Source organism: Pteronotus mesoamericanus, unplaced genomic scaffold (genome assembly GCF_021234165.1).
Source record: "Pteronotus mesoamericanus isolate MK-2021 breed Mesoamerican mustached bat unplaced genomic scaffold, CSHL_Meso_final contig_94, whole genome shotgun sequence".
Classification (NCBI taxonomy): Eukaryota; Metazoa; Chordata; class Mammalia; order Chiroptera; family Mormoopidae; genus Pteronotus; species Pteronotus mesoamericanus.
In genome coordinates this window covers 17,232,031-17,253,489 of record NW_026555285.1, presented here as the reverse complement: position 1 = coordinate 17,253,489, position 21,459 = coordinate 17,232,031, and the positions used below count along the sequence as shown (strand labels likewise).

Genomic DNA, 21,459 nt, shown 5'->3' with positions numbered 1-21,459 from the left:
TGGCAACCAAGCTTGGCTCTGAGCTTGGCCTCTCTTGGGCACTTCCAAGCCAGCATAAAAAGCAGCCATCTGAAGAATGCTTTGTATCTCATGCCAGGTGGCCCTTGGGAAAAACACAGGTGATAGCTGACCTTGACCTATAAACCCTGGGAGATCTCAGAGCCAGTGTACCTGGTGGACAGCTTCAGACCATGCTGAAGCACCACCTAACCACCTCCAAAAGCAACACACCCAAGGGGAAGACTCAGTGGAAAAAAGAGCACTGCTGAAGTAAAGTCCTGCTCTGCGGGGTGGGACCCTGCACAGCTGATCCTCCATGGTGATAGCAGCCAGTCCCTGTAGATGATCAGCCTGGGGGTAAATCCCTCCCATTGACATGCCAAGATAATCAAGGCTCAACAAAACAAAAGGTGTAAACAGCCCACATTGGCAGATGGGGGGGGGGGGCGGGGGCAGGGGGCAGGAATGGTGGTGAGAAGCTGACAAAGTGCGGAGACAAAGAAACATGTCCCCAATGAAAGAAAAGAACAAAATTGCAGAAAAAGAACCAAGCAAAATGGAGACAAGCAATCTACTAGATGCAGAGTTTAAAACACTGGTTGTAAGGAGGCTCAGTGAACTTAGGGGAAGAGTAGATGCACTTAGAACTTCAACAGCACAAAAAAGGACATGGAAACCATAAAAAAGAATCAGTCAAAACTGAAGAAAAATTTGCAAGAATCAACAGTAGAGCAGATAAAGTCAAAATCAAAACAGCAATTTAGAATATAAAAAAAATAACAAAAAAAGTCAAAAAAGTGAGAGATAATGTAAGGAGTTTTGAGATAACTTTAAGCGTACCAACATTTGAATCACGGTGGTGCTAGTAGAAGAGAAAGAACAAGAAATTTAAAGCCTGTTTTAAAAAATGATGAAAAATTTCCCTAACCTGGTGAAGGAAATAGACATGCAAGTCCAGAAGGTACAGAGTCCCAAAAAAGATAAACCCAAGGAGCCCTACAATAAGACACATTAAATTAAATTAAATTAAATTAAATTAAATTAAATTAAATTAAATTAAAATGCAGAAAGTTAACAACAAGAGAGAATCTTAAGAGCAGCAAGAGAAAAGCAGTTAGTTACCTACAAGGGAGCTCTGTAAGACTATCAGCAGATTTCTCAAAAGAAATTTTGCAGGCCAGAAGGGATTGACAAGAATTTAAAGTGATGAAAAAGCAAGGGCCTATAACCAATATTACTCCACCCTGCAAAGCTGTCATTCAGAACGGAAAGACATGAACGGCTTCCCAGACAAGAAAAAGCTAAAGGAGTTTATCACCACCAAACCAGTGTTACATAAAATGTTATAGGGTTGAGGAGGAGGAGGAAAGTTCAATATAGGAACAATAAAACGGCTATAAATACATCTCTCTCAACAATTGAATCTAAAAAACAACATAAATAAACCTGCCTAATAAAAACAGACACATGAATATAGAGAACATTTTGATGGTTGCCAGATAGGAGGGGGGTTGGGGGATTGGATGAAAAAGGGAAAAGGATTAAAAAATACAAATTGGTAGTTGCAAAATAGTCATGAATATAAAGTACAGCATGGTCAATAATATTCTAATAACTATGTATGGTGTCAGATGGGTACGAGATTTATTGGGATGATCACGCAGTAAGTTACATAATGTCTAATCACTGGGGTGTATACCTGACACTAATATAATATTGTATGTCAATTATAATTGAAAAATAAAAATAATTTTTAAAACTAAATAAAGTAAAACAATAAGCAAGAATTAATTAACTTTAATGGCAAAAATCATTGCAGGCAGAAAGAACAAGAGAAGAAATGATTCAACGGCAAGGTGTAATATACTATGTACATAAGAAACCCACAAGCAGGTTGATGTTATGAGAGTATAAACTATACGGAGGTAGGAGCAAGAAAGGAGGCCAGAGAGAACAAAAAGAGGCCATACAAACCTTTATAAGGAAGACATACTTCATCCTTAAGCTGACAAGAGATGTAAAAGTTACACAACCTTTTTAGATAATTCATTCTCACAGCCATGTAAAGGACGGACTGGAGAGAGGTAGCAAGAAAACCTATCAGGAGGCTATGAATGAGCTCCCAAGAATGAAAGCCTGAAGAGGAAAAGTATTTACCAGGTAAAACTGGCAGGACTGATTGTTAATTTAAATATAAGAGAGTGGTAAGAGTCGAAAATGACTCTTATGTGACTGGTGAGAGGAGTGGACCACAAACCAAGACAGAGCATTAATGGGAAGAATTAGGGAGACTGGGGAAGAGAAGCATGTTAGAAGCATGGGAAGTCTGAGGTGCCTCTGTGGTCCTAATTCAAACTGTGCAGCAAGTGTTTCATATACAAGGTTGCATTTTGAAATACAAGCATAGGCCAATTTAAGCATCATCAGCACACAGAAACAAAATCAAATAAGACTGACCAGTTAAAGTAAGAAGAATGAGAAAGTGGAACAAAAACAGATCTTTGTAGCACCAATAGGGAAGGTAAGAAAAGGCAGGGAAGGGTAGGGTAAGAATACCATAAAAAGATATAAAACGGATCATCAGAAATGGATGAAGAGAACAAGAATCCTGCAGTGTCAGAGGAAACAAAGAATAGTAAATTTCAAGAAGTAGACTGACCAATATCATCCAATGTGGCAAAGAGGTCAGCAAGAAAAAGCCTGAAATGTGCTTCCCTGGGAAGACAGTGGTGTTAACTTCAGCAGAAGCATTTCAGTAGCGTGGAAGAAACACAGGCCAGACTGCCAAGAGAATGGTAGGTATAGATGAGGAGGCAGAAATTATAGGGTGGGGCACAATGAGGTTTACAGTTGTTCATATGGAAAATAATAGAATAAGTAATTAATAATAATGTAAGGGTAAATTCTGTTTTGTGCACTCATACTGTAAGCCTGTTTTTGCCCAGCCCAGTAACATAGAGACGGGTAAAAAGAATTCTACATATAATTTTACATGTGCTCAGCATTAAAACTACAACTTTCAAACCAAAGAAAAATACCAGCAAAGACACACAAAATATTTTCTTAAAAAGGAAACTCAGATCTTGGAGAAAATGTCTTGCTTAATAAATATCTAGTTATTTAACAAATGCTTCTTATATAGCTTCATTCATGTCCTGACTTGGAAACAGAACTAAAATAAGAATGAAATTCGTAGTTCTTCATATCAACTCAGTAGTGGGAAAAGTGAAAGCAAGTATTCCCATCTGACAGTAGTCACTGCCTTTTTGTAAATATGTTCTTAAATGTTCATTGGTTAAAAAAAAAAAATGATGTCCCTGCTACTCTTCAGACATCTGGATCTAAAACTATTTTATGAAGACTTCTCCATCTTACTTTAAAAATTCTTACACTTAAAGATACCTTATTTTTTTGAAGGTAGTCAGTGAAATAAAGTAGCTCCTTTTTGCTATAATTTCATACCACATCATGGTAAATTTTAAGTCACCATTTACTTTATTGACTTACAAAGCACAATCTTTAAGCCATCCAACAAATTTATGAACTCTTAAGCAAAGAACATCAAGAAACCACCAGCATTAATAGATTAAACAGTATTAGCTGATTTTATTTTTAAATGGGGTGGGAGGTAAGTAAAGGACACTGAGAGCAAACTGAAGTTCTCCATTTAGTTAATTCCCCTTTTTAAAAAATCCAACCCATTGATGTTTATCTCTAAAGAATGTTTGTTTGTTTTTTTAATCCTCGCTCAAGGACATGCTTATTGATTTTAGAGAGAGAGGAAGGGAGGGAGAGAGAGAAGGAGAGAAACATCAATGTGAAAGAGAAACACTTATCAGCAGCCCCTTATAATGTTCCCCAACCCTGGAACCTGCAACCTAGGCATGTGCCCTAACCAGGAATTGAGCCATGACCCTTTGGTATACAGATGATGCTCCAACCAACTGAGCCATTCTGGCCAGGGCTAAGAATGTTTTTCTTTAAATTTTCCCTGCCTGAGTATTGATCTCTTAACCCATCCTTGAAATAAAATCCAGAGTGATCTTTGTAAACTCAGCAGATTTAATCACTTTATGTTCTTGATTTAAAATTGTCAATGGTGGGGGGGGGGGGGCGGTCCATCAAGTCATCCATACGAAGTTTGGTCATTTGGGAAAAGAAAGCAGATTTATTCGCATATAGCTCACAATTTCATATGTAAAATAAATCATAACTTTTATAGAAAAGCTAATGCATTCTTCATAATTATTGTATTCTTTCAGTGTGTGGATGAGTTATAAATATTGCACTGATCTGTTTAATTTAGCTAAAATTCAGGGCCTGACTTTTGTCAATAATGCATTTGCCTACTATTGCTTACATTTGTTAAATAGATGTTTGCTTGTTGTCACTGTGTTAGTTATAACCCCAGTACACCAAAGTGGTTAAATGAAGTGCAGAAGTTCTGATGAAACAGTAATGCAAGTTCTATAATCAGGTTTTTCACCTTCACATCTACTTTGTTTTCTTCCCTTAAGCAGTACTGATTTGATTTAAAAAAGAAAAAACAAAAACAAAAAACTATCTATGATCTAGTTTTTCTGTAAAATTCAAAAGTTGTCCAGGTATAATAGAAGTTCTCAATTGAAAGTAATGAAGGATTTCTATCTGCTCTAGGACATAATGGAAAACTTCCATTAAAATCAGTAGACCATTTCAAAAACACCTGACAATCCTGTATTTGATAGAAAGCCCCATTGCAAGTACTGGCGCATTGCTATTAAATAGTTAGGATTTACTAGTCTGTGAAGCAGCTCCATTCATATTAATCATTATGAATAAGGATAAGAACAAGGATTATAGTGGCTTTGAAAGTTATTTTTGACAAATACTGGACAAGTGGTATGTAGTATTCATTTCAACCTCAGTGTTTTTTAAGTAATAATGAACTAATAAATGTATTTCACTAATTACTTCAGGCAGAAATCAGAAAACATTTTCTGGAAAGGGCCAGATAATAAAAACTGTAGCTTTTTCTATCTATAGCATCTTTGTCACAACTACTCAACCCTACCCACCTAACTTAAAAGCATGACCTGGCTGAGTTCCCATAAAACTTTATTCACAAAAAAAGGAGTGGGCCAAGATTTAGCCCATGGGACATAGTTTGCCGATACCTTTCTTAAGGTAAAGCTATATATTATCTCCTCCTTTCTTCAAAAACTAGACTCAAAATATATTTCTCTCAAAAATGTATTTCATCTTTAAAAAAATTTATACTGTCCCATAAATTTACATATTATATAATTGGCTCCAAATATTTAATTTTTGAGAATTATCCCATTACTCCTTAAGCAAAATTTATTTACCAAACCAAAAGTTAAATACTTAATAACAATGAAATATTTCAACAAAACCGTGAAATTACCTGTCTTCTGCTTCGAGGACTTACTAACTTCACTTTCATAATGACTGAATAGTGACAGTTTCCTCTCTCAAATTTTTTTTCTTCCAAGTGAAATAATTAATATTATATGAAATAAATATTCTATCCGTATCATTTACCTTTAACTTGAGACATTAATAAGACTACCAAATGGTAAGATATACTTTATTACAAGACTCTAAATTCATATGATATAAAGATTTTGTCTGTATCAAAGTAACCCTTTTATAAACAATATGCATGAGGTATTCTAAAGTAGAGTAAATGACAAGTTTTCCAAAAGTTACACATCAGAAATCTGTATATTTGCAAATCACATGAATTTATTGATCGGCAACAATAAATTATGAGTCTGGTCTTAACATATAACAAGAAGAACTGCTAGTATTTATTAGGCACTCAGAAGATGACAAGCAGGGTTCTAAGCACTTTGTATTAACTCATTAATCTTCACAATTATAACATGGGTTATGTGTCACAATCGGCACCATTTAACAAATAAGTAAACTGAGGCACTGAGCAGTTAATTAATGTGCTCAAGTGACCCTGGCTCAAGAGAATTGGACTTCAGAGTCCATTCTCTTAACCACCAACCATATTGCTTCTCAAGAAGCAAGTAAAAATGTAACTGAAAATCGAGGGTACATTAGTGGGGTTTTCATAACTATTTTCATTTTCTCAGTAATTCCTCATGATAATCCAATTTTGTGATGTAATCCTAATTAACTCATAATTCTAATATAAAATTTAAACTTCAAAATAACAATTTGTTAATCACAGTTTCAAATACAAATTGATTCAAGCTTGCAAGTCTGCTCTTTGGCAATACTTTCACAATGCTGACTTCTTGCTGACCTATTAGTTTATATATACTGGGAACTTAGGCAAAAAAGAAAAAAAGAAAAGAAAAAAAATGGTGCTGTAGGTTAATACCTGGCAGACCAAAACAACAACACACATGTTAAAGACAAGAACAGAAAATCAGTCAAACATTAGCCTCTTTTTCCACTTTAATAGTATGTCTTAGATACATAGAAATCTATGATCATATATTTTTTAAATATCTTTTCCTTAAAGCATTACCAAGAACTACAAACAATTCAATTTATAACATGAAAATTAATTGTGATAAGGCAAAACATTTTAAAAGAGCATCAACAGTCCAATTCAATTTTGTCTTCCATGAAAACATGTTGATAGGAATGTTGCGAACCATGTAAGACAATGTTTGCCAGTAGAGTAATGGCACAGATAAGCTTCTTAATACCAGTTGTAAACTAATATTAGTTCATAACTAAAAGTATGTGAAATATACATTAAAGAGATATTATCTTATAAAAAGTATGACCATTCTTTGATGTGCCGTACTGTATCACCAACATGATTAAACCAAGTTAGCAAACCCCTTTTATAAGCAAATATAATAAACTCATACATAGTACTTGTTATTATGGAATAACATATAATTAGGGAAAGAAGGCTTTGCAAGCTGAGAAGTCCTTTACAGGCATAAGATTATCACTAACTATAATTTTTAAAGTAGAAGAATATTAAAAGTAAATTATATCAAAAAGTATAAAAAGCAAAAAAAGGTGCCTCATATGTTCATACCAATTCATTGCAACTTTACCATAATTTGAACAGTAGCACTAAGTAGAAATTTCAAAATGTGGACAGGTGGAACAGAACTACCATAGGTGGTATCCATGGATCAGTCACTGCCAACCCTCAAACTCTTTGTTATCGCTCCATGACAGATAAGCACAGAAACTAAGGTAAGCATTTAGAAACTTTTAGAGCAATCTGACATCACTGCAAGATTTTACAGTTTACAAAAGTTTTCATCTGTGAAAATTAGAAATTTGAAGAACTGACACTTTAAGAATCACTGAGCTAGAACACATTTCTCAGTGTCCCTTTCAGGTAAATGCGAGGCTAAGTTCTTGGAAACCAGGGGCATGATGCCCGTACCTTTCCTGTCAGGGAACTGACTCTACGGCTCTCTGCTGTCCCTCCCTGGCCTTCCAGCTGAAACCCAAATGAGGTGGCCACCCTACTACAATCGGGAAGACAGCAGCAATGCCCCAGAGCAGTGCTTTCTTTATGTGCAGAGAAATCACTGGGAGGATCTTCTTAAAATGAAAATGCTGATTTTGTAGACCAATGGTGGAGTTTGAGATTCTGTACTAGTAACAAGCTAGCAGGCTGCTCATGCTGCTGGTCTGAGGGCCGCAGTTGGAGCAGCAGGGGTTAAGGGACAACAAAACAGTAAGAGGGAAAGAACCTGGGTCCCTAAATGACACAAAGTAGAATTCACCACCACTCTGGGTTGTGTGGTGACAGACAGAAAAGAAGGCTATGTTCTTTAGATCTCTGGGATGAAGGGTCTCTGTTACATCAGCCTAGCCCTCAACCTACCTAATACAGAGCAGTTTTTTTAAATATTAGGAGAATTTATGTTGGTCCAGTTTTTGCATTTTAGTTAAAATAATATCAGCATAAATGCTTATTCCCATAAGTATAAACTAGTAAAAGTTTTAAGGCCTACTGCCATTTAAAAATAATCAGACTTCAGTATTCACACCGTGATTTCTGTCATGTATCATTTAAATGTTAAGTCCTTTCTCATTACCCTGTACCCATTCAAGTCTATACCACAATACTGGACTATCTTTTTTTATGATGTTATATCAAAATCTCAATTTTTAAAGTTTCAATTTGTTAAGAAACTACATCTAATTATATGTAGATGTGTTTCAACCGTGAACTATTCCTGCAAAAGAAATCTTGTCTTTTAATTGGTGAAAAAAATATTGAGTACAATGGCAGGTGTCTTTGCGTAGCAAAGAGCAGTCAGATATGTTTACCAACAAATAAATGATATTGTGTGTGGTCATTTTGCACCAACAACGATGTAAACAGACACAAAAGAGGGCACTGGAATTTCATAGTACTAGTATATTAATCATGTTTTTATACATGCATAAAAATATTGTCATTTAGCAATTTTTTAAAAGATTTTATTTATTTATTTTTAGAGAAAGGAAGAGAGGGAGAGAAACATCAATGTGTGGTTGCATCTCGCACGCCGCCTCCTGGGGACCTGGCCTGCACCCCAGGCATGTGCCCTGACTAGGAATCCAACTGTGATCCTTTCATTCGCAGGCTGGTGGTTAGTGCACCGAGCAACACCAGCTAGGGCTCAATTTTTAATTATCAAAGAAACACCTAATTAATATATGCTTATAATGATTTGTCATGGATATGTAACTAATTAGATGAATGAGGAAAAAATAATAAAAACAAAGAAAATAAGCACAACCAGGCCAAGCAGTCAAAAATTTATCAGCAACAATAAAATAAGAAAAAAGTACAGCCTAATCCTGTAAAACTTTGAAATAGAGTAATCAAATAAGACTGCTGGAGTCTAGGTACTAACCTTACCCCATCCCTCCCAAGAAGCACAACTGAGGAAAGAAGTCAAATCAGCACAATTTCACCCTCACAAATTAGGGTGAAACGGAGAGAGAGAATCATCAGGCAGCCTGGACAAAAGAGTTCATGGCAAGTCCCTACGAGTAGAAGCCCCTGCACAGCAACTTACAGTCTTAGCTCAAGCAGAAAGGATCACTAATGCCTGCCATTCTGAGAAGGGTGAACTAGGAAGGACACTGAGGAGGAGCCTATTTCGCATGCTTGGTGTCCTAAGTACTAAGATGTACATTGTCTTTTTTAATGTTCATAACTGAAAGTTAACATAAAAGCCACCTGTGCTCTGTAGGGTTCTCAGGTAGCCCCAGTGGACTGAAACCCTATTTATGCGTACCAGACTGCAAAGCACTTAATTGCCTTTCTTTTGCCCTGTCAAAGGCCTTGGAATGAATTACAATCTCATCATCTTAACACCTTTCTAACCAGGGACTCTGAGCTAACCCGGGATTCCGAGGTAACAAGCAATTCTGAAATATAAAAAAGAAAAGTAAAGATTTTAGCATATTATAAAATATCAAATATGTAAAAAAACTATTAGGACATAGCATAAACATACTAATTTAACAAACTTTTGAAAATAGTTTCTAGCAACATTGTTTTGAGAGAGAAGATTTCAAAGCCCCTATAGAAACAGTTGTTCCAAGCAAAGGAGTTCTATCAAAATTTATATCTAACTAAACACAAATACATACTTATGAGTGCATGTGTTTGTATTCTGTTAGAAGTTAACATCAATAAATAGAGAAAGCTTTGTATAACAGGTTATTTCCTACATATCTGTACAGGTTACATTTTTTCATAAAAACTGTTTAACTTAACATTCATTTCAGAAATAAATTTCTTCTCTACAAAAAGCTTGAAAAAGTTCATGTTCCTTAAGAATATAAAAACAATAAAATGAAAGATACTGATCAAAATAACACTAATATTCATTCTACAAGCATTTGAGTGTCTGCTGCGTACCTCACATCCAGCTAAATGCAAGGAATACTATAAAAATATGAAAAGACTTGACCTTTGCTTTAGAGAACTTATCAAATAATAAGGCATCAAACTATTTTACCTAATTAGAGAAACCACATATTAATTTATTTTTCTGGATCCAAAATTAGAATATATTTGTGGCAAAAGGAAGAATTATTTTATTAACTTTATCATGATTACCTGCCAACTTTTTGGAAACTTACATACACCCCTAGTTCTCTCTCAAAACAAAAAAACTGAGTCAATTTCAATCCATTTTAAAATGTTGGCTTTACTTAGCAAGATCTTCCCATCAATACTTATGTTTAATGTTTCATATTAGGCATTTTATTGTACAATATCTATCTTTATTAATTTTCAAACTTTTCAAGGTCCTGTTTAGAATTTAGTAAAATAAAAATGTTTTCCTTAACATCTTCCCTTAATATCCATGACAGGGTGTCTTCTAAAAAGCTGCTACTGCATTTTATATTTAGTGCAGTTTGGGGGGAATTGGGAAGAATTAAAACAATGAATCTTGAGCTATCTAAATTTATAAAGAATGTTTTAAAATTGCTCTGAATCTCTAATATCAGCCAGTCAACAAATACTGACCTTATCAAAAAATCTTATCACGGAACTCTTAAAAGTAAGTCCATTTTAGAAAAATTCATGATTTTCATAAAACTTCTTTCCTCTCTCTGGCAGCTCCTTAAAAATGCTGAAATTCCTCAGAGCCTGAACCTAGTTTATTCTTACTCAAAGCCTGGTCACATAACAAGGTCATAGATCAATGCTGTCTAACAGAAATATAACACAAGCCACATATGTAAATTTTGTAGTAGCCAGATTTTTAAAAGTAAAGGAAAACAGGTAAAATTAATTTAATAATGTGTTACTACAATATATTGAAAACATTATTTCAATATGTAACATTATAAAAGATAATGAGAGATATTTACATTCCCTTTTTGTACTAAGTCTTCCAAATACACTCAGTGTGTATTTCACATTTAGGGCACTCTAAATTTGGACTAGACACACTTCAAGTGTTCACATATGCCTAATGTCCACCAAACTGGACTGTACAGCCTCAGCTGATCTCATCCACGCACTGCTTCAATCATCAGCTATACGCAAATGACTCCATATGTGTATCTCCAGTCTTCTCTCCTGAGCACAAAATTAGTATTACCTAATGTCTAACTGGTGTCTTATTTTAGGTGACCCAAAGGCACCTCATGCTCAAATAATGTCCAATTTGAATTCATGATCCATCCCTCAAAAATGTGGCCCTCTACTGATGGTCCCTATCTAACCAATTCAGTTATACTAGCCAAAAACCCAGAAACCAGACCCTTGACACTTCTTTTCTCTCATTCCCATATCCAATCCAGTGAAACGTTTCGTTCACTTTACCTCCTAAATATCTCAATTCAATCTACTGCTCTCCATCACAACCATCATCCACACCATCTGTCTACTCCTGCCCACTTCCAATCCATTTTCTTCAATGCGAAGATACCTCAAAAGTTAACTATTATGTCATCCCTACTTCGACCCTCCAATTCCCTGATAAAACTTTTCAACTGAATTCTATTGCCATCAGAATAAGAACAAAACTTACAATGGTCTTCAAGGCCCAAGCTACATGATCTAGCTCCAGAGTATCTCCCAACCCATCTCATTATACTGCCTTTTTGTCCTGCCCTCCTCCCATTCTGCCTCCTGAGATCTTTGTATGACCCTTGCATGACCCTTGCATGTGCTGCTTTTCCCTTGCTTAGGTTATTTAATTCCCACTCATCCTCCAGATCTCAGGGAAGCATTCTCTGACCATTATGAAGACATTAAATTTCCCCTCTTGTAAGTTCGTATAGAATAATGTCCCTTCCCCTCTCTAGTATATTTTACAGATGTAATATGTTTAAATATGTAATTAATGGCTTTTCCCCCATAAGACTACATCCAGTTGTACAAAAGAAAGTGCCTGCCACAAGATAGTCAATAATTATTTGTTGAGTGATTGCACCAATAAATCTGTGTTCGTTTTTTTTCCCCCAAAGACCAGATACATATTATGAGATGGCATATTTAACATACCCTGCTTATATATTATTACTTCTGGAAAGCCTTCCAGACTTCCCAAGTCTGAGTTAACTGCTTTCAACAACACTCCACATGTAAAATACCAGTGTATGACATGTTTAAATTCTTTCTTATATATCACCCCAACAACACAGTGCTTGTGCATAAAAGAAATATGTATTTATTACATGTACTTCAGTACAGGCAAATTATTGTATAGGGTTACACATTCCTCTGCATTATAATTGACTATTGTTACCAAGATTATTATACCTTCAGCAGCACTATGCTAAAGAAACTGCCTGCAGCAGCAAAGTGTCTTGTTAGGTGGCTATGTTATACCCAACAAGATGAGGGATGAGGGTAGCTATTTGTCTCTACTTTAAAAGCTGTGAAACTGTAGTATGTGTGAGAAGTGCTCCCATGTGCAGAGACTCAGACCCACTGAGTGGGTGTTATGTGGTTACAATACTAAGGTACATATAAAGCTCTGTCCAGCCCTGTAGTACGATGTAGTTCTTTCCTTGTTCTCTAAATTACCAAAGTGCTTCTTTTCTGCCATCATTATCTTTGATCTGACACCACTGTCAATACTTTAGGTTATCACAACACATTTTTGCCCCCCTTCTCTGCTTTTCTTTGTCATCCTATGACTTCACAAATGTTTCTCAGTTTTCCATTAAAATGCTTGTATTGCTGGGAATGCAGTCTGTTTCTTCTAAAAATTATCTGGAGGTAAAGTGTTCTTCAGCTGCTTCTAAATCCTACACCTTTCAAAAAGTCAGAATTTCTAGACAGATGGGACTTAACTATAACATGATAAGTCAAAATGCCCATATTCTTTTGTCAAAAGGAGAAAACATAAGCCAAAAAAGTAATATAGCTGTATTTTTATGATTCTTGAAATGTTACTATGCAATTTTTACTTGATTTAGCAAATGCTGCTGTGTGAGAGATTACTTTCAACTTGCTGAGGTAGCAAGTTTCTTTTTATACCCCCTTATGCTTCAGGCAGTCAAGTCTATAGGCAGTTGAACTAGATTTATAGGTTATTCACTGGAAAAAAAATTCACTGCAAACAGCATCTTAAAACCTGAAAACTTGCACAGTTTAACAGAATAGCCAGTTATTTGCAGAAGTTTTCAGTATCTATAGAAGAAGCCAGGCACTATATAACATATTTTGAGACATAAGGTCAAGAAGGCTTATTACCTTTGAACATTATAATTCCACAAACAATATAAACCAAAGAGATAGTTACAAATGCTCATTAGAGAAACAAGAAATATTTCAAAATAGAAGGATGTCTCCAATAATCTCTCCTGAAAAGCAAGAATAGAGAGATTGGTTTCTTTTAGTGTTCTTCAGCATGATCTATTATTCTGTTTTCATCCAAAAAGTGTTTTAATGGTTCTGATCTTTTCCAAAAATGTGTTCCAAGGGTACATTTATATTAACATAGTAATGATAAAATATTAACATTCTAGATAATAAAAAAATCCTGTACTTGATATATACAACCCTATAAAGAATTACAAATATTCTTTACAAATATATCTATGCTTCAGAGTTATGCTGAAATACCTTTTGCATAAACTGTTATTGTATAACTGTTACCAACAGTGTATTATCTGAAAGTATAGTAGTTATATTAATGATGCTGCAAAGGTTATGTCTTATTTGAAGATTGAGATCATTCACTAGCAGTCTCCTGGGTAATAGGTGTGTCTCTCAAAAAAACTTTAACTAAACAAACAAGAAAGGCACAGGGGTGGAATGCAAAACAGGAATCTGACTTTTTTGGTCTTGATCATTAATGTGTTTGGGAGGAAGCTTCTAGGTGATGAGATGTGAAAAGAAACTCACCATCTGTGTACCGGTCAAAAGCCAGGAATCAGAAATCCCAGCAAAGTTTCCTGAAGATGTTCTACTTCTTTGGAGTAGCTATCTCAAGGCAACATGAAGAATAACAGGGCAGACCCCTCAAAACGAGAGCAATAATCACTTTATAATCCATATTATCAATGTGCTTATTTTCTCTATGCCACAGTTGCTCTCTTCTAGCACTACATTTTGATAAAGACTCTATAAGTGGTAGCCTATCTTAGTGGTTCAAAGATGAAACAAAGGGAGTGAAGTTTGGTATACACCTGGGCCAGAGGACATCAGTACGGTGGTAGCACCAGTAACCCAAGAAGACCACCCAGAAGGGAAGGTGAAATTCAAAGGGGACAAGGTAAGGAGAAGACCTTTGTGCTCATCCTTTCTTTCCCCTTAGACTCCACCCTCTCCCCCAAAAAACAAAATCAAAAACGAACACCCCTGAGCACAATCTGGTTAAACCCTGGATGTTAGAAACCTGTAGTTTCTAAGGAAATATGCTCTTTGCGAATAAAATGGAAACACACTATTTCTAAAGCTACGTTGGGTGTCTTCAGCTCAAAGCTACTAGAAAAGGGAAAAATAGATAACAATACAGTGTGTTACATTTTCAAATATTCTTGGACTTCAAAAAATTAATCAGATTTTCAGAAAAACTTAATCAGCATGTAGGTGAGCCACTAAAAAGTAAAGGTTTCCCTGAACCCAATAACTTCACTCCACAGAATAAGATATTAGCTTTCCCAAATATGTAAACTTACATATCACAAAATGCTTTAAAATCCAGTTTTCAATTTTAAAATGTGCTGTTTTTTGATCAATGATTTAAATTAGAAGTGGTAACCACAACTTGGTGAAAATGAGTACTGAATGTTTACTCCAGACCTTTAGGCTCTAGGTTCTGCCACTTATAACTCTGAGCAAATTGTCAGTACACTCTATGCTTCAATTTCCTCATCTGCACACTAAGGGAGTTAGCTATACAATCACTAATTCTATGGGAAATATCTTTTCAAAAACACAAACACAGCTGATTATGTCACCTTACTATCTTTTGTTAAACTGAAACAGACCCTAAATGGAGTCCATGGTAAGCTCCACCAAGACTTAATACCTAAGCTAATTGCAGTTGCAGTCTCTTCCTCCTCAGAGCACTTTTCTGTTTATTCGATGGGATGTTGTCTGATTCATGAATCATTCAATAAAACCAATTAGATGTTTAAATTTACTTAGTTGAATTTTTGTTCTTCAATGGTCACTATTTTTTAAGTATCAAAGGTTGATATTTATAAAAAAAAATAAAATTCTAAAGAATCAAAAGGTTAGTATAAATATACAATTCCCCCTTAAGGGAAATCTCCAAAGAGAAAAAAAACAAAAACAAAAAAAGCAGAGAGTAAAGTAAACCTGTTATCTAGACAAACAAGTCAAATCAGTGAAGTTATTCCATGCATATAATTAAGCATTAGAAAAACCAATATACTATTTAGTGCATTATTTAACATAACCACCATACTGTAGAAGTACCTAGAACATTTAAGTTCAAATCAGCAAACTTAATGCTTTATATATATAATTTTTTTCTAAGTGGTCAGTAGCACAGAAAACATTAGGTTTTGCTGGTTAAATTTAAAAGGTTTGTATGCATGTGTGTGGGTATGTATGTCTGTCCAGAAAAAGTCCAGCCATTGTTAGTATAATGAGAATGGTTTGCATGACATTGATATAACCTGGTAGCTAAGGCAAGTGGACTGGAATGTGCATGCTTGAACAATGATGACTTCACTGTACTAGTCAGTGGGGGCAGTAGACGCCATTGAGTGAGCATGTATACTCTGCGGCAATCACATTCAAAATGACTGAGCCAGTAGAACAGTGAATCTGCATCAAATTTTGCATTAAGCTTGAACATTTCTCCATGGAAACTATTTGGATGGTTCAGACAGCTGCAGCTATGGGCAACAAGAGATTGGCAATTTCATCATGGGACAGTGAGCCTACTCATGCATCACCTCTCACTCATGCATCAACTCTCCTGCAGAGTTTTCTGGCAAAACAACCAGGTGACTCAGTCCCCCTATAGCCCAGATTTGGTGCCCTGTGACTTCTGGCTTTTCCCTAAACTAAAATCACCTTTGAAAGGGAAGAGATCAGACCATCTGTGAGATTCAGGAAAATACAACAGGGAAGCTGATGGCAACTGGGAGAACTGTGTGAGGTCCCATGGTGTCTACTTTGAAAGGGGACTGAGGTGTCTTTGTCCAAGGTACAATGTTCCTTGCATCTTCTTCAATAATTGTGTCTATTTTTCATAGTGCATGGATGGATACTTTCTGGACAGAGCTGGTATATACAATACCTGCCAAAGTGGCTACTATTGGAGTTGTATTTTTAAATATTGATTTTTATGGAGCTCTAATGAAGATTAATGACTTAAAGGAGGAAATATACTCAAAAATAACAAACTGGAATAATAGATTGGTCTATATAGATCTGTACTCCCTGAAGATCACATTTTCAGAAATAAACTTTTCATCACCAAGAACTTCCCTAACCTACTATTTTAGGTGAAACTGATAGAACAGACTTAATAATAGTTTAGGTGTTTTAGCATCTATTTCTTTACAGGTCCTACAAGTCCTTAAGTGAGTAGACAGAGTACAAAGAAAAATGGTTTTGTCAGTGACAATAACAGAGAATTCCAAAGTTAGAGGAAGCTCAGAATGTCAGTACTGGGATGAGTTGGTCAAAGCTGTTCTACGGTTAGAAATTCTCCTTCCAGTGCTCTTCTCTGCCTAAATCTTTGAGATTTTTTTTATTTAATGTAGTAAGTCTATTTAAATATAAGATCTACTACAGTACAGGCCACCCAAATGCCTAGGGGTTCCTCCTCTTCTTTGGCACAAGTCTAGTCTATTCAAGACCCATCAGAAGGTACATGGCACTTCTCAACTCCTAGATAGTTCTATCAGACCCACAGATTACTCCTCTCTTTATGAGTCAAAATCATATAAAAGCAACAGTTCAGTGAAAGTAAAATATATAAACAGATAATTTGTAATACATAGTGGCACGTGTTACAATATAACAGTGCTGGGGATTTATAACAAAATAACAAAGGGAGGAACTCTACCTAGTCTTAGTTAAGAGACCTTGGCTAAGGAAGGCCTGATTGACAGGGATATTTCAAGGTCAACTGTATCACACTTTACTGAAAACCTACAATATACCGTGCTCTCTGGCACTACAGATACACAGAAAAATAAGAGGTATTTCCCCACTTTTAAGGAGTCCAAAGAAAAACAACTTACCCATATTTTGCCACATATAATGTGCACATTTTTGTCCAAATTTTTGAGGGAAATATAACGGTGTGCATTATACATGGGTAGCACTAATTCTATAGCTATATAAATGTTTTTAGTTATTTTATTTGTGCGTATGTGTTTAAAGTGTAACTCTAGAAAGCAATGATATCCTTATGCAAAGCAATACCCTGGAATACAACAATCAGTTTTGTTTCTAAATATAGCTAAATAAATAATTGAATTAAAAAATTAAAAGATTTTTTTTCCTGAAAATTTGGGCCAAAAATGTGGGTGTGCAATATACTCGGCAAAATACGGTACTATGTGTTTGGTACCAAACTAATGAGATTGGCCTTTCTAAAGGAGGTGAGATCATTCTAGGAAGCAGAAAAAGACTAAATTGTAACTGAAATTATAAAATTAGTTTGAAGAACTAAGGCTCAATTTAATGAAAAATGAGGAACAATTCAAATAGAAGAGTGGTCCAAGATTCTCCAAGACAACGTTCTGAGGGAAAGAAACTGATGGAAGAGATTCAAATTAAAGGAACAAAAATAAAACTGAACAAGGTGAGTTTTAAACTTTACAGTTTGTCATACTAATGGTGTTCTACACAAAAGCTGTAGGAACAATAACACATAATAGAAAAGCACCAGATTTGGAACTGGCCCTCCTGCAATCACCATTCAGCTCCACCACTTTCTAGCAATGTCATTTACGGAAAATTACTTAACAGTTCTGTATCTCAGTATTCACCTGGAAAATCGGGTGCCTGTAAAGCCAGGACCAGCTTCTTCCAACACAGGTGTTACTATATCACTCTAATCAAAAACTGTATTCACAATATCAAATTCACATCTTTTAAGTACTTGTAGACTCCATAATCTGGCCCCAAACTTTCGGTCTTAGTCTTCATTGGACACCCTCCCACTTCCACCGAAGCATTTGGATCTAGCGTCAGTTCAGCAAACCCATAAGCATTTTCCTACTTCTGTGCCTTATCCCACTTCTCGAGGAAATTAACTCTCCTTCCCTCCAATTCCACTGCACATCTGTCTGCTCCTCGGTACAATTTCCCTGTTTTTGTGCTTGACTTTTTTAATGCCTCACTCCCTCCTCTTTTCGCGAAGATTGTGAACTTCCATACAGCAGGCAAATCATCCGCCTTCCTACCCTTCATCTCAGACTGTGCCTGTGCAGGCCTGGAAAAAGCGTTACTGAATGAAACTGGATATTTACAACTGTAATGAACGCAGTACCAGAAACTGCTTAATTTCGCTTAATGTTTTATTGCTTTCAGATCCTAAAAATCTTGGCATGAAATGTTTTTAAATAGCAGAACACCTCCATCCCTTCAAGAAAAGTTCTACGGAGCACCCACACGCGTTGACAGGGCGATCATTCTTAGCTTCAGAAGTTGTGTGTGCGCCACGGAGCTCAGCTTCATGCCCGTCAATACTGTACTTAGAAATAAAAAGCGCCACCCGGGCAGCAGCAAGGGCTGTGCTCTCGTCCGCCCTCAACTTCCTGCAGGCCCGCGGGCTCCGGCGGAGGTCCTCCTTCGCCGCCGCACTAGGTTGTCCACCCCTCGCCGCCCGTCGTCCCGCCGCAGCAACTCCCCCACCCGGTAGAGGCGCGAACGGCGCTGCAGGTTCTCCCGGGAGGGCCGGCTCAGGCCTGGGCCTGGGCGGCCCTGCCCGTGGCCCCTCGGCCTCACCCGACCCGCCGCAAGCCACCTGGGGCCCAAGCCACCCGGGGCCCAGGCCGCGCCGCCGCCCGGAGGCGAGCTGGGGTACTCGGCCGGCTCCGCGTGGCGCCGGGGGCGGAGCCGGGCCGGAGGGCCTGGGGAGAGGCCGGGGACGGGCGGCGGCCTCCGCCCACCCCGACGCGTACCCCACCGCCCCCAACCCCAACCCTCTTTGGGACCCCGGTCCGCGCCCGCGGCCAACGGGACTCACCACTTACCAACCCGCCTGGGACAACGCTGCGCCGTACGCCACGGCCATGGCAGCTGCTTAGGCCGGGGATGGTGTGGGGGGTGGGGGGGGCTGGGGTGAGGGTTGGGGGGGGGCGGCTTCCTACTTGAGACCAAAAAAGAAAAAAAGAAAAAGAAAGAAAGAAAGAGAAATAAGGAAGGAAGGAAGGAAGGAAGGAAGAAAAATAAAGAAAAGAAAAGAAAGAAAAAGAAAGAAAAAAACTCCTCTGTTCGGCACTACAACTGGGCATGCTCAGTGTGGCCGGCGCTTCCGCGTGCGGGTTCCGCTCACCGAGTTTTCCGAGCGGCCAGAGGGGCTGGCCTGGTGTGGGACTGGGTGACTGCGGCGCGCTGAGGCGGTAATCAGCTAGGGACAGGATGGGGCCTGAAGGTAGGTCAGTTTGTTATCAAGGACCACGAGATTTTGCCTCTCCAAAGGCAAAGACCGGTTGTTTGTTGTTCTGGGTCACTTTTCTGAGTTGCACATCTTGGAAACTAGTTGGGGAGGTTCTGTGTAAAGCCGAAAGTAACGCCCCGTTTCCAGCGCTAACAGGTCAGCTCAGAGAAAGCAGGGTAACGCTAGCAGTGAGACGGACAGGTCGGTTACGAGAGAGCGCTTTCAGTACCGCGCTTATACGGCCCTGTTTCATGCAGTAAGACTCAAAGAAAAGCTGTTCCCAAGCCCATTCTGCGTAGGGAAAAGTTTACTTTCTTATAAAGACTCGTTCCATTCATCCCGCTGTTCTCTCCGCCTAGACACAAAGAATGCAATCAATTTTTTTTCCCCCCAGCTCCCACAAGCAAATCAGTCCAGGTCGGACACCACAATGAAAGTGAGTGGTCAACCCAAGAAAACCTGCACTTAAGGAGTGTGGAAAAATTGGGCAGTTGAAACAGTGCTCGTTTTTCTGCCCCTCTCCTACTGGGCCTGACCCTGTCCCACTGCGGCCGTGTGACGTAGACACGGGCTCACCAGACCTGCCTCCCACCGACCACTTGCGGGTGCCCTTAGTCTCTCGGGAGAGCTGAAGCGCAAGGGCGGGTCCCTGAATGAGCATGCGCTGTGGCGGCGCGGAACGGCACACTTTAGTGTGATTGGGCAGCTGAAACCCACGTCAGCCAATCAGGAAGCACGCGACTCCGGGAGCCTCTCCCTAGAACCTTGCTCCGCCCTCCACGGTCCTTCTGCGGGGCCCAGGAAAAAGACTCGAGTGTCACTGGCCTCAGCTGTCAGGTCCCAGGGTGAGACTGTTAAGAACTTAAATCCTAATACCACGATCGATTTATCTGAAGCCGTTGTCATAAACAGATTTAGAGCAGGCTGCGAAATTGGGCACAGCCGCTCCTGGGACCGCGGAGCATACTATTCACTGCTTACAGAAGGAAGGGGATAATTGGGATGGAGCTAAAATTACTTAATAGAGATTTTTGTCATTTTAACTGGGGTGTGCCTTTCGGACTTCCCAGAAGTCATAGTTCTAAAGTCGCGATGCTTTCCAGAGTTCTAACGCTATTGTAATATGTCCCCAAGCACTTTTTTAAACAGAAGCAACCCCGTAGTAGTCCCTACAATTTGCAGTATACAATGTACATAAAAGGCCATATATATGCTACAAGTATATTTCAATTTACAGGCACCACTCATAATATCCAGAAGTCAAGAAAAGATTTACCATTCTGAAGTAAATAGATAACTCAATTAAATTGCTAATAATTTTTATTGGATATGGAATAGAATCTTCTCATCAATTATTTACATTTTGAAATTAATGTGACATGTTAACTATGAAAATGATAATGTGTTCTAATCATCAGAAATATTCACTGTTTAAATGTGAAGGTTTCACTCATTTATTCACACATGCAGTGTAATACAATAAGAAATTACCATTGCATTGTGGTACTTGAAATGCTCCACAAAACACTAAATTCGTTTGCTTTAAGATATACTTTAAAGAATGAGTTGAGGGTTTCCACTGGAGAAATTTGGGACAATGTGAGCATCAAAAAGAACAAGTACAATAATTAATTGAATAAAAAATCGGGTAAAGAAAGTGTATGAGTTCAGAGTGCCACTAAAATAGGAGGGAGAATGAAATTTTTTTCTTTCAGAGGAATACTAGAGATTCAGTGTAGAACAAATAATAGAATTAGAAAATTACTATTTTCCAAATTAATCACAAACAATTCAGGTGAAGTTCATCAGAGAATGCTGAAAGCCACTGGGTGGACGACTGTAGGAATACAGGATCTTCACTTGTGCTCAAAGTGTCAAACCATAACATAAAATAGAAAATGTACCATTACTGGAAAAAAAATCACTGCTT

At 37.7% G+C, this 21,459-nt stretch overlaps 1 protein-coding gene across 3 annotated transcripts in view; it reads right to left on the bottom strand.

The window, feature by feature from the left end:
• TDRD3 (tudor domain containing 3) overlaps positions 1-19,201 on the bottom strand; it is a 157,465-nt gene extending 138,264 nt beyond the window's left edge. For 2 of the 3 annotated variants that reach the window (XM_054586408.1, XM_054586409.1), the window contains exon 1: positions 19,123-19,201. In XM_054586408.1, coding sequence (XP_054442383.1) covers positions 19,123-19,163 — 41 coding nt within the window. In that variant the 5' untranslated portion in view covers positions 19,164-19,201. The remainder of the gene's footprint in view (positions 1-19,122) is intronic. The other variant, XM_054586410.1, reaches the window with a different exon arrangement.
• Positions 19,202-21,459: the final 2,258 nt, after the last annotated feature.